Here is a 13,939-nt window from a genome sequence, read left to right on the forward strand (position 1 = left end):
TCAGGCTATAAATACAAATACGAACAGCATATATAAATATTGTGTGGCTTGGTCAATGGTAGATAATAAGCTGTTTTGTTTGGTTGGGTTTTTTTTTGGGGGGGGGACACCTGGAGGAGAGAAAGCTGAATTTGTGGTTTAGGTTTGAGAGGAACAATTCAAGCAATGTATTCCAGAAGGAGCAGTGCATGTGCTTCATATTCTTCAACTCTGGCCTCTTTGAGTGGCACTAAGAATGACAATGGACAGAGCACAAGCATGCAGAGCTCTGGTTGCCTGCAGGCTGCTTTGAGAGAGAGCACTGTGGTCAGGGAGCCAGTCAGAAGGGCAGTGAGAAAGCCAGTGCTACTATTTGAATGTCCACCCATTCTGAGACCTCTTCTTACCCAACACTGGAAGGATCTGCAAGATGGATATTCTGACGCTGAAGAGCTGAACAAAGTTATCGAGTTTCAGAGTGATGAACTACAGTGGACATCCAAAAAGTATGGTATGTTTTGAAGAGACTGTGTGCTTTTTAATGTGCTCTTTATTATTCCGGCACGAAAGAATAATATAGGGATGGGCTGTATTTTCTCTACTTTGTTATTTGACTCCGACAGCAATTGACTAATTCGTAATCCTTTAAATTTCTTTTAAACATGATGATTTACTAATTTGCCATTGTAGTGTGCAAAGGAAATCAGTTAATTCTGATAAACAATAACACTGACATATACTGTAACTAGTTTGTTAAAACAACTCAACTCAGCAACTCAAAAAGTTAATATTGCATTTTCACAGAGTATGTATCTGTTTTTAATGGAATGTGTTAGTTTGCGTATTATCCCTGTTTTAATATGGCCTAGTTTTGGAGCATGGTATGCACTTCTAATTTGGAAAGTGTCTTTGCTAACATATAAGATCCATTTCAGAGCCATAACACATCTTTGCTAACATATGAGATCCATTTCAAATTCTCTGGATATATGGAAGAAAATCCAGAAAAATCATGAAAAAGGGCACAGTGTACTATACCATTTACACATACTCCAACCTTGTCCAGTGCTGAATAAGTAACAGATGCAGGCAGACCATGAATCTGGAACACCATTGCAGGCTTAGCTATGAGCACTTGAGCCTCACAGCATAATAAGAAAGAAATCCTCTAGGCCAAAAGACCAGCCAATTGACACACGAGATTTGGAGAGTGTAGGAAACTTAAAGGAGTGATGTCACTGTAAGGGCATCATAAAGATGGTCTGATAGACATACACATTAATTATAAAGTTGTGTATTAGACGTTTCTGCACAGTCTGCCCAAAGAAATCCTATTTTCTGTAAATAAAAGACTAGCTAGAGTTTTGAGCAGAACAGTTTATGGAAATTACTTAAGTTAGTTTTAAATATATCAGTGCTTTAATATGAATCTCACTCTGAATGCTGAGGTTTTTTTTTTTGCCAGAGCACTATCAACCTTTGAAAGAGCCGTTTAACAAGTTGATTTTTTTTATCTGGTTCTAACTTCTTAATGTTATGAGTTTAGTATCTGTGTCTTATTTGCATTACTGCTTTGTGAATATGACGCATACAAGTAATTATTTGAACCCACATCTCCTGCACTGTTTTCACTATTATTTTGTGTATTTTGTCAATCCAACTCTAAATTCCATAAACTTCAACGAGCTCCCTAAAGATAATTTCATTCACTCATTGGCTATCCCTATTTGTTAAGTGTGATTGTCTTTCATGACCCTGATGATGATTAATAAGGCTAATGAAGGTTCTTCACGCTCTCTGGCAGGCTGAGCAGGTGTTGTAGTGAGAGATATCTGGTCACGTATTATTCAGTCATGGTGAGATACATTTGACACTTCTGTTTCCTTGTCTTGACACCTTTAAGTACCAAAACGCTGGGCTTCTTCCCAGGTAATCTTTTCATCTGCTTCAGTCTAGGTCCATAAACATCCAAGATTTCATATTGATGTGGCATTTCTTCATTATTGCTTTTACCTTCTCAATGGAACGCTGCTTCTGACATGATCAACTGCAAAACGTGGTGGATGATCATAGCTTCAAAGCTTTTGGTATCTTCTTGGGAAAGAACGGTAATATCAGTGTTTCTTTTCTCTTGACATGTAAAATCTACAAACGGCATTGGTGGATCCAGTGTCTCCTGTAGTAATCCAATTTTCATCCCTATACAGTAAAGTAAAAATGATGCCTGCATGGTAGATCATCCGTATGGTTTCAGTTTTAATGCTGCGATTCTCGAACAGTCAGCTCCTTAACCAGGCAGGGGTTGTACTTACAGGCTATGCTGGAAAGAGAACTTTCAAGGTTTGGGAAGTGCTTGGCATTCTCCAGAAATCCATCATGAATCCGATTCGATGGCACCAGGGTGTGTGCCTTTGCACCTTGCTGATGGAGGACTTCAGTCTTCTGGTGTTAAGCAAAAATCTAATACTTCTCATATATTGATTGACAATTGTATTGAGATCCAATGCTATTAAGACGAATATTGTAAAATCATCAGGTTTCAGGAGTCCTATGACTGAAGTGAGGCTGGTTTTAGGTTTGGATAATAATTGGTGGATAAATAGTTAATCATCCATTTGGTAAGTCAGATACTCTCTAGCAGGGAGTTTGTCTGTAAGGAGATGAGCATATTTAGCTTCTATTGGGTAAGCAAGGAAAATCTCTATCACCATTATCAACTTCCCAAGGAATGCAGTTCCATTCAGAAAATTAAAGCATCAGGTCAGGATTTTCCAATGTATAAACAAATGTCAGAACAGTATTCTGGACAGCATCGGCAGTAAATTCCCATCAAGCATGCATGAAAGGCACTGGTTCTTCCAAACTATTTCAGACAAGTCATTAAGGTGCATAACATGCCAAATTTGATAAAAGAAGAATGCAAGCTCTAGCTTCAGAGAAAATCAGGGGAATGGCAGTCCCTGTGATTCTTTAAAGGCTGATCCAAAGAAGCTATTTGTTTTTTAATCTTCAGTACCATCTCACAACATTGTTGTTTCACTTTCTTTAAATTCATTGTGTGGTTAGTTGTAAAGGACAAGCATAGTGGTCACATTAAATCAGCCATCTTCCACCTGGACAGAATAACAGCATTCTGGGAGATTTATAACTCATAGCATTGCACATCCTGGAGGTGAAAGCACTTGGACCTCAGCCCTGATGTTGCACTATAGGAGAAAACCTCAAAGGGCCACACTGTGAAATTGTGGTACATATGTCATACTATAAAGAATGATTAAATAAGCCAAATATAATGTATTACCTATGTTATCCTGCAAACCACAATTAAGGTATGGAAACTAAGGTATGCAAACCAAAATAACAAACAAAAAAAGACTTGATTGAAGGCTTCAGCTATAAAACGCCTTCAAAATGCAAAGAAGTGAACTTTCTAAAAATCATAGAAACAGGCAAACAAAGCAAGGATTCTTTTCCATGGAGAAGGTGCTTTTAAACAGGATCTTTGCTATACCTAACACCATAGGAGAGAGTTCTGTTTAGGTATGACAAGAATAATTCCTTGGTTTTCATGTGACTCTTGTGGTGCTGTTTGTCATTCTTGGCCGCCTTTGAAAGAGCTGTGATTAGAACATCAAAGCTTTCCCCACTGCTCCCTCCCCTGGTTAACTACCCAAATGGACACTAATACTTGAGATTCAATTTCTGGGCACTCACATGATCCTGGCTTTATTTTGCCTTTTTTTAAACTTAATTGCCATCTCCGTAATTACGTATCCTGCATAAAACAGCTTTCAGTAATGTTAAAATAAACAGAAAATGGAACTAAAAACTCATGGCGTCAACTTCTAAAACCATTTCCTTTAATTATATCTGTGTAATTGGCACAACACAGAAGCTTAGAAGAAAAATCTTGTACTCCTTAGTTTTTCTGGTACTCCTGTTACAAACATATCAATTTCACTCAACGTTACCCTGTCTTGGCTCTTACTGAGAAATCAGACTTCAAAAACATCTGTGGTGACAGCAACTGCTCTTTTCAGTGAAGACTGAACCAGCTGAAGCAGACAGGTCAAGACTTCTCATGTTGTGATGCAATATAACAACATGCAGGGGTTACAGAGACCACCAAACATGCAACACGCATGAGACAGGATAAATCAGAGTACAAAAAGCAGAAGAGAAACCTGTAAGGTTATTGAAATGGGTTGATTTAGACCTTGCCTAAGATGTATATACATTTTCAGGAGGCATTCACCACTGAAAGAATCACCAGGCTGTTGTTTAGTACACAGAATCTAGCTGGGCTGCCTTCTTATTTTAATATTTTGGGGTACTCTGGAAAATCTCCCTGGGGAGATAATCCAAATGCTATGTAAGTTGTGAATGTGGCCCAATTTGGCCCACCTTTCCAGTGCACTCTAACCTTGAGACCCTTCCAAGATCATGAAGTGGTCACGTACAAAATCACACATTAGTTAGTGTCCAGGGAAGGTAGCAATTGCTCCTAAACATGGAAAAACAAGGCAGGGTGCAGATAAATCAGCCCCATATCTGAAATACATGACAAGCAGCCAGAATCATCTGACACAAACATCAAGTGCTAAAATTATAACCACAATAAGCTACAGCCTGGAGAATGACAACAATAGGTTATTAATAGTCAAACAATGAGGGAAGGGGAGAATGTGAAAATGGTCAGGGGCTATATAACCTCATACCTGACTGGAAGCACAGCATTCTTGATTCTTTGGAGATAAAACAAGCTTCAGTGTTCCTCCTGGAGATGCCCAGAACTGTACATCAGGAAGAGGCCTGTCAAACCATCTGTCTGGATATATGGCACACTTTAGCAGAGGCTGAAGTCAAGCAGCCTGTCCTGGAAAAAAGCTCCAAAATAGAGGAGAGATATATTAATCTCTACAAGGCTGTGCTCGATGGAGACTTTAGACGCCTCAGGGCACTGGTGGAGAGGACTCATAAGAATGTGAATGTAATATTTGATGTTAACAAAGATGAGTTGGAATGGAGAGTGAATAGTGTGGCCACATATGGGTGCTCAGGTAAATGTAAGTGGAAGAAGAATTGTGATGGAAAGAGCTTGTGATTTCTTTTAAAGACTGTTTAGTAGATATCTCTCTTTAATCTTACAGATGTCTGCAGCTAAAGATTAAATTTAAAAACTGAAAAAAATGAGATCTCATTACCCTGTGTTAGCTACCCTGCATATGCTTCCTGTGCAGTTCAGAATTATTTCTTGGATTGTAGTTCTTATTTGTTACCTACTTTTTTAAACTTTATATTTTGAAAGTTATTGGAAATCTTGTAAATTACTGGGTCAATGGTTAAATTAATCTTATTTTATGGTAAAGAATACTAACATTTTCTGCATTAGGTTAATTCAATCTGTCCTAAAATGCAAATGCAAATATTTAGCTACAAATAATACCACCTTTTAATTTCTGTTTCACCTTTATTTTAGTTTTTGGTTCGGGTTGTTTTTTTCTTTCCAGATGGATTTTGAAAGATTTTATCTACAGCCTGGAGTAGTGGTGTTGATTTTATGCGCTTATAAAATTAGTGTTATCTAAGGACAACTGGAGAAAAACTGTCCACTCTAGCACTGGACATACTGGAATCTACTAAGAATGACGTTTAGCTTGCGCTTACAATTACTTTTGGGAAAAAAATGTCTGAGTTATGTTTTTTTCCACATCATCTAAACCAAAAATACTAATTTGTGTAGAGAATAACAGGAAGATGCCCTGTATAAGGTTGTCTATGCTCATTTTTGGGCAGCACCTAAACAACTTTGAAGCTGCTGGCTCATATGTGTCTCCCTCCCTGCAGGACTGTGGTCACTGGAGTACAAGAGGGAGCTGACAAGCCCCCTGTGCATTTCTGCAGCACAGGGCTACATAGACTGCCTGCGGTACCTGCTGCAACATGGGGCTCGGCCGAACCTGGCGCCCGGGGGCAAGACAGCGCTGCACGAGGCCTGCGAGAACAGCAACACCGCCTGCGTGGAGCTGCTGCTGGAGCACGGAGCCAGTCCTGTGCAGCTGAGTGAGGAGGGGCTGACTCCGCTCCACCTGTGCAAGACCCCGCAGTCCTTCAGGTGAGTAAAACTCCAGTCCGGAGTTTCTCTGCAGCCCAGAGGCACCTACCCATGCACTCAAACAGGGAGCTGTTCTGAGCAAGGAGGAAAGCCTTAGCATATACCTTTGCATTGAGTCTGTTTGAGAACAAAATTAATGCTAAATAGACATGCAAGATAGGTATGATAAAACGTCAATATGAGCCAGAAAAGAGAAAAAGATTCTGATAGGATATATCCTTTTTGACAACATCCTGGATTTTTTTGTACATTTTTAGCAATTTAAGTTTAACCCTATACAATTTGCGTCACTGTGTTTTACGCCATTAAGGGCATCATGGTCCATTTGGTGGTTAGATTCCCCCTAATTGCATTCTGAAGGATGGCAAGGAAGCTCTCTCATTAGTGTGCTGGCGAGCAGAACAAGCTGTCTCCATCAGATCTAATGGTGTTTGAAACAGTGTTGGAAGGCAAAGACATCTTTATCAAAAGGCATTCAGACAGGAGCTTAACGCTCTTGATTTTGTATAAGAACAATGCAGGAATCCTCATAACAAGTCTTTACATTTTTATTCTTGATTTATGCTCTAACTTAAAATAATCAGAAATTTATTTAAATGTAAATCCCTCAAACATAACTCAACTAGTATGGCAAGAAGCATGATGGAAGAAAAATACCTGTTAAGTCAATGACAATAAACTAAATTAAATCATCATTAAGCTCCATATTAGTGTGAAACACAGTACTTGGTGAACACCTGCATTATAAAATCAAATATATAATTTTCTATGTATTATATATAAATTTTAATGCAGATATAAATCTGCATGGTATAAATCTTGAAGACTAAAGACCTCAGTTCTCTCTGCAGGTGTGCTAAGCTCCTTGTGAGGTATGGAGCACTGGTCACCCAGCCCAGCGAGGAGGAGTGTGAGACGCCCCTCCATGTGGCGGCCAAGAGGGGGCTGCAGAACCACGCCCACCTCTACCTGCGCTATGGGGCTGAGGTGAACAGCACCAACAGCTCAGGGGAGACACCCCTGGGGGCTGCCTGTGCCAGGGCTCAGAGTCTGGAAGAGCAGGACAACTACCTGCAGCTGTGCCGCCTGCTTCTGATCTACGGAGCGGACGCCAACGTGGTAGACAACGAGAAACGCAGCCCCCTTCACAAGGCCAGCCGGAACGCCCAGCACGGCCTGGTGGAGTTGCTGCTGGAGCACAAGGCGGACGTCAACGCCATTGACTACAACGGGAGCTCGCCACTCTCCAACGTGCTCCAGAATGCTGTGATCAAGCTGGACCTGCAACCCCACCTGACTGTGCAGACTCTGCTCAACCACGGCTCCCTCAAAGTGTGGCCCCTGGCCTTCCTGAAGGTAGGCCTGGCAGCAACTGCACAAACGTCAGCACAACATCACTACAGCTTTAGAATTGTTTTTTTTTCTCAGGGTGACAGAGGGACTTTATAATGCTGAAAGGAACTGTGCCTGATAACAAATAAAAACACATTTTGACAGCTGTCTTCATCTCTGTGTCATATGAACATGAGGCTTTCTGAGGCATTTTCGAAGCAGTGCAGGAAGCAAGGTGGATGTACGCTGATATACAGTGTTTTCTGGCAATAATCATATTTTTGACACCAGGGCAATGCTGCATATTAACTAGACAAATCTTACATGGTATTGGCAAAGTGTTCTGAAGCATAAAACATGCATATTCCCATCCTGAAGGAGTAAGTGAGACGCCCTGTGTTTCAGTGCAATTTTTTTATGTTACCATCCCTTTTTCATAGTTACAAAAAACGGGAAATGAATGAAAACACCTGTCAGGAATAAATACTGTTCATTGTACAAAAGCTTTACAGTAAGAAAGACTCCAGTTGAATGCTGTGACATTTGAGGTACGTATCACTATTGGCTCAGCCTGGCACATAATGAGTTTTTTCTGGTAGATAAAATGGAAAGAGTTCATAATTTGTCTTTAAATACATTTTATCTGTTTTTGGTTATGCTAGGTACTGACATCCTGTGCTGGTGCCCCTAAAACTGTTGAAATCTTGTTCAACTCCTACAGCCAGATCCCTGTGACTTACAAGTGGATAGAGGCAGTGCAAGAGGATGTCTACAGGGTAAGAATGAGGAGGAAATACACACAGAGCTGAATATTCACTACAATATAATAAACTGTCTATTCTTCACTCATTCCATCACGTAACGAAAGTGCCACACCACGAGACCTGAGTCAACCTGGAGGGCAAAGAATTGGCATAAAGCCAGAAGTGACATACACGCAAACAGCTGGTTAGTTTAAAACACTGCAGATGAGTAATTGAATAGGCTGTAGGAAGAGTAAGAAGGAAAGGCGGACTACCACACATATATTGTGTGAGAGGGATAAGTAAGGGTTAATGCCACACTTGAAAGTAGCAGCACAATGTTTTGGCTCAACAACTTCTTCAGGTATCAACAGGACAGAGGTGTCACACCTGAAGAAAGCTCAACAGCTGAAAAGAGGCTATTCCACACTCAAACTTTCCCTGACAAACAGTGATTTTGATACTGCACTTAACATCCTCTGTCTTTTCCATGTGTTAATTATACAATATTAGAAATAATGAAGACTAAATGAAAATGTGGACATATAACACACATCAGGCCTTATAGATCGATACCTTTTGTATATACTGTAAATGTTCAATGAAGTGTTATCTTGAGTATTATATTGACATGGTACAACCCCTCCAAAATTGCAGCCTAGCGTCATTTCGCCCAGGAGTTCATATGAAAATACCCCTGTCGTTAAAAGACATCTATGACGAAAGCCTAAACTCATTTCAGGATCCTCATTATAAATTCTCCATCATATAGGTTATAATCCAAGTTGAGATCTTAATAGTAGCCTTGCTTCAAGTACACAGAAGCTAAAGTTTTTTCGAGAACAGTAAGATACACTTCAGAAACAGTAGAGTGTAGTGCTTTAGAAACCTTTATTTAATCTTTTCTTATTTTTTTCCTGTCCTCGTGCAAAATTTCTGTGCATTTAGTTTTCTGTTAGAAAACTGGAAACAACTTAGCTGGATCATATTATGTTAAATTAGTTGTGCTGGAAGTAATTTGTACATGAAATCAGCAAAAGAAACAAAATCTCTATTCCTCTACTCCTAAAGTGGTGCTGATTCTACATGATTCATGTAGTGGAAGCAAGCATTAAATGGGATCCTTCAATAAGAACATTTTTGATGTTCTTGGATTGATAAATTATTAGGAACCCAACAGTTTAGATGGACCACAAGGCTGCCTCCCCTTTGTAACTATTTTTGTGTCCTTTTTTTCAAGGTCTGAACTGAACCACAGAACGTTTCTCTCATATGTCCTTGAAACAGTGCTTTCATTGGCTACCAAGGTCATCAATCATAGCCTGTTTTTCCATTTTCTCTTATTAGTTTCTCATTGGTATTCCCCATAAAATTGAGCTCCAATACACGAGCATTAAATGTTCTGAGTAATTGTGACACAGCTGTGTGATGTAAAGATACTGTTCTATATGCAATGCCAGTGCACATCTTTACTTCTAATGCTTATTGAATGTCTTTATTAATTTACTTGGGGCTGTAAAATAAGGGGGCAGCCCTAATATATACATGCACAAACGCAGAAATCCCTGAAAGAATTTGAGAGTATTTGTATTTTGGCTCATACAGACTGATCCTTTGCCCCAGACACTCAGTCAACTCAGTTTTGGAACTCACTTTAGATCTGTTGCCCTTTACAACTATGATGAACTGAGGTTATTGAAATAATTCAAAGGGGAAGGAAACCAAACTGATTAATGCAAAATCTACTTTTAGATCTCCAGACCTTTTTTTCTATTTTCGTCAGATTAATCGTAACAGGCATTTAATTAATTATTGCATTATTAAATAACTGCTTTTCAAAGGAAGGGTCAGATGGTGTGTGGTGTACAGCCTTTACAATCTAATTTACTCATTTGCAGTGTGTTTGTCACTGCAGAAGCCAGAAATGTCTTTGAGAAGTTGGAGAAGTATGTTGACCTTTTCTCCTTTTTTTTTGCAGACACACCAGACATTCTACGAGTCGCTGTTTTCACTGGAGAATAAACCACGCTCTCTCCAGCATCTGTGCCGGTTTTCCATTAGGAAACACTACGGCAAAGACTGCCACTTATTCATTCCATTATTGCGTGTCCCGAAATTCCTCCAACGTTACCTTCTGTTGGATTCAGAAGGTATAATTTATTAAGGAATTTTACTAACATCAAAATTGAAATCATCTATGTGTATGGTTTTGCTACCAGGAGATCCAAACAACTCCAGACATAACCTTGAATAATCAGTTGTAACAGTTCATAGAAATCTGCACTGTTTTCTGCAACAACTAGTCTGGGAACAGTTGTCTTGAGATTTGTCTCCTCAAGGGATTTCTCTTTCAACTTGTGTAACAGAAAAAAAGATTGGGAAATGCATATTTTTAAAACATTTTGTTCAAGCACTCTGTAAATTTAGTTTTTAAAGATTTTCACATGTCTGAACTCACCACATTCACAAGGTTAATCAACTATTATGCTCCTATCTGTTGTTTCAGAATTATCCACAAATTGTGTTCAAATTTTTTTTCAGTATTACCAAAATGTAAAAAGTTTAGGTATATATTGAATTCAGGTTACTGCTGTTTCTGAAAGCTTTCAATACCAAAGGAAGCACAATATTGCAAGTATAGCTACTCAGTATCTTTACTGCTGTGATTTCAGGAATTGTCAGATTTCTCAGTCTGACACCAACAGCTTGTGGGCAGAGCTGTGCAAAGTGTAAAGGCTGTGTAAAGGTTTTATAACTTAACTTCCTAGCTGGGCAGGACTGAGACACTGAACATTAGCCTTTGCATGTTACATGTTGCAGACTGAGCTATTTGACCAGATTCCATTGTATCATACCCTTCATGAAAAGCGTACATTCTGCTTACCCATGACTGTCACTGAACAACTGCACACAAGACTAAGACTGGACCCTAGAGGAATTCCTTTACAGACCGGTAAGACTGATTACAAGGCCTTGACATTCTGTCTTGCATATTCTAGTAATCAAGTGTAATTTCTCTAAATGAGCTAAAATAGTTTTTGTGTATTACAGGTAAGGTTATTCAGAATAATACTGCAGAAGTCTACTACTTCATCTTTTTTATCATTATGTTTTAGGATTCAGATTTTAACAGATATATCCCCAATCTTCAAATTACACCTTACATCCTGTAGGTGGCACTGTGAGATAAAATGACCAATGCAATTGTAAAGCCTTGAAGAATGGACTTCCCTGTACTTCCTTTTACAGATCCATTTTGATATGGTATGCACAGCAGAAAATAACAATTACAGTAGAGTGCATTATTTTCTTTTGATACTTTTTTTTTCTGAAAATCAACACACTTAAACTGAAATGAACATAAATGCCTTCCTTCCACATTGGTGTTTTTACTCGTAGGTGCTTGATGCCATTCTGTACAGTGTGAAAAAGCAAAGTGCAGTTTCTTGCCATAGAAACTGTCCATATTCACAATATTTCTTATATTTGTTTATTTATGCAGTGTGCAAACTTTTTTTAAAAAATGAACTTGCTCTCTCATTCTGCGTTCCACCCATGGGTATCTTGCTACTACATGAAAAGGACATTACCGTGTTAAGCGTTTAACACATCTTGAACCTTTATATTTTTAGCCATAATGATTAAAATAAGTATAGTAATGGAGAAGAACAGTCCTCAAAACTGCCTGCTTGCTTTACTAAATTAAAAATATCCCATTATTTTTATTACCTTCCTTTTATGCTTTGCACGCCCATGCTTTCTTCCGAGTGATGCTTGAGGTAAGAGCCTAAGGATAAAATCAGTTTAGGTACAGGAGAGAAGAAGATTGTTCCTCACTTACACAGGGCTTTTGGAATTTTACCTATATTGTAAAGAGCATAGTGGAATAGAAAGTGGAACAGATGGTAGTAGAATCACCCTGTGTTTTCTCCCCTTTGCTATTTGGCCAAAGCAGACTGAAAAAGAATGGGATGAAGCAGTTCAAGTAGGGAGCTGCGTCAGACTGCGTAGGCTGCAAAGGAACAAGTAAAGGTTTATTCCATGCTGAAAAGAGAAGGAAAGAAATGCAACATTTCGGCTGTGGAGCCTTCTTTGAATGGGCTGTGGTTTGTTGCTTACATGGTGTTAACTGCTTGAAATACAGAGCAAGCGATATAAAGAAACAGCTACAGTATTATGTCATAGTAAGTTAAATGCATTTCCTCAATGAGGCAATCAGTAAAGAAAAAAATATGAAAAAAAATATTTACTGAACAGTCTGCAAAAATATCTTCAGATGTATCAGCTCAGTTGTACTAACCTGCATTAAAATGCTAAGTTGCATTTCCAGTGTTTTATACTGTATGTTTCTTATTGTTTTGAATGAGACACAATAAAGCCTTTAATTAACTATGAAAGGCTATTTTATTTCAGAGAAAAGAATATTACCTGTCTGAATCCTTCATTATTCAATGTCCTGTGACTGCCGCTACAGTCATTACTGTTCACATGATATTAGAACAGAAAAAATCAGCCAGTTTCATAAAAAATAAAATAAAAAGTCATTTGTTGTTATATTAGAGTAATGAATACAACACTAGTGATATTACAATACAAGTTATTGGATTGCATGCATTTGTAGATGATGTTTAGAACTATTTAACAGCCATTGCTTTAAGTTCTGAACAAAATACTATATTTTTTTGCTTTTAAGAAAGAGCAATAGCCTCAATTATGTTGGTGTAATTGCTACACTGATATTAGCTTCACTTCATACTGTCCCCAGTGTGGTGAATGTGAGCAGTGTGTGCAGGACAGTGAAACTCTGGAATATCACTGCACCTGCCTTGGCTCTTCACTTGGCTAACGATAGCCTCAGGGTTCTGATTTCTGATCGTATCCAGTCTTTTAGCATCAATAAAATATGATGAATTGGGCCATATCTTACTGCAATGCTTTAGCGTAAGCCTTTCCAATTTTCTTAATTGTATATTTAATGATAATTTGAATTGTACACAATGCAACCTTAAAACAATAAATGGAAGATTGTGGGCAGTAGAGTAAATGCACCCAGTAAGCATTTCAATAGAGAGAGTGCTGGACAATTAGGCAGTCTGTTACGGACCACTAGCCTTTTTAAAGCAAGAAATTAAATCTTTTCTTGACTTTAGAAGCCGTCTTTGGTGGCTTCGCCCAGTGATCTGGTCTGAACAAAAAGTGAAGCCACTTAGCATATGAAGGCATCATTCGGATTTTAGCTGGATTTGAAAAACGATGCATGGACTGCACCACCCCTCTCATCAGACTTGTCCTTTCCTCTTACTTTCATGGCAAGGTGAGTCCGAAACTGCCCCCAGAACTCTAGAGCACCTTCAGTAATCCCATGTTAAGAGCCTAGAGATAGTTTTACAAAGAATACAGTGAAATACTGGTGAGAAAATAATAAAAACAACATCTTTTTCTACAAGACGAACAGACAGCCCAAGGCTTCAGGGCGAAGCTGACACTGGATCTTTCCTTAGAAGGCAGTCAATATTACTGGGAAGACAAAAGGAGTGGCATTGTCTACTACTCAGTGAAATTTCATACTAGTCAGTGAAAGTATTTCAGCATGTGTTCATTTATGGAGTTATATGCTTTTATGGGTGGCGTCTGGGTGAACTGAAGTTGTGTCATAAAATCACTTATATAGTGCTGCATTATAAAGGTAGGACTGTTTTAGACTCCATGTGAGGGGTTTGGATTATGAGCCTTCGGGACCTGTTGTTTATCAACATCCAGAGCGAGCCCG

The 13,939-nt window shown here is 38.8% G+C and overlaps 1 protein-coding gene across 2 annotated transcripts; it reads left to right on the top strand.

The window, feature by feature from the left end:
- Positions 1–12,559, top strand: asb18 (ankyrin repeat and SOCS box containing 18). Of its 2 annotated transcripts, none has more exons than XM_088930987.1 (5): positions 1–490; positions 5,827–6,094; positions 6,946–7,450; positions 8,089–8,202; positions 10,148–12,559. In XM_088930987.1, exons 1-5 carry the CDS (start codon positions 166–168, stop codon positions 10,331–10,333), a joined length of 1,398 nt encoding a protein of 465 aa, XP_088787113.1. In that variant the 5' UTR covers positions 1–165; the 3' UTR covers positions 10,334–12,559. The 2 variants fall into 2 exon arrangements, with proteins under 2 accessions (XP_088787113.1, XP_088787114.1); XM_088930988.1 differs by lacking the exon at positions 1–490 and adding an exon at positions 4,721–5,039.
- Positions 12,560–13,939: the final 1,380 nt, after the last annotated feature.

This window comes from Atractosteus spatula, chromosome 13 (assembly GCF_055471065.1).
Source record: "Atractosteus spatula isolate fAtrSpa1 chromosome 13, fAtrSpa1.hap1, whole genome shotgun sequence".
Taxonomy (NCBI): domain Eukaryota; kingdom Metazoa; phylum Chordata; class Actinopteri; order Semionotiformes; family Lepisosteidae; genus Atractosteus; species Atractosteus spatula.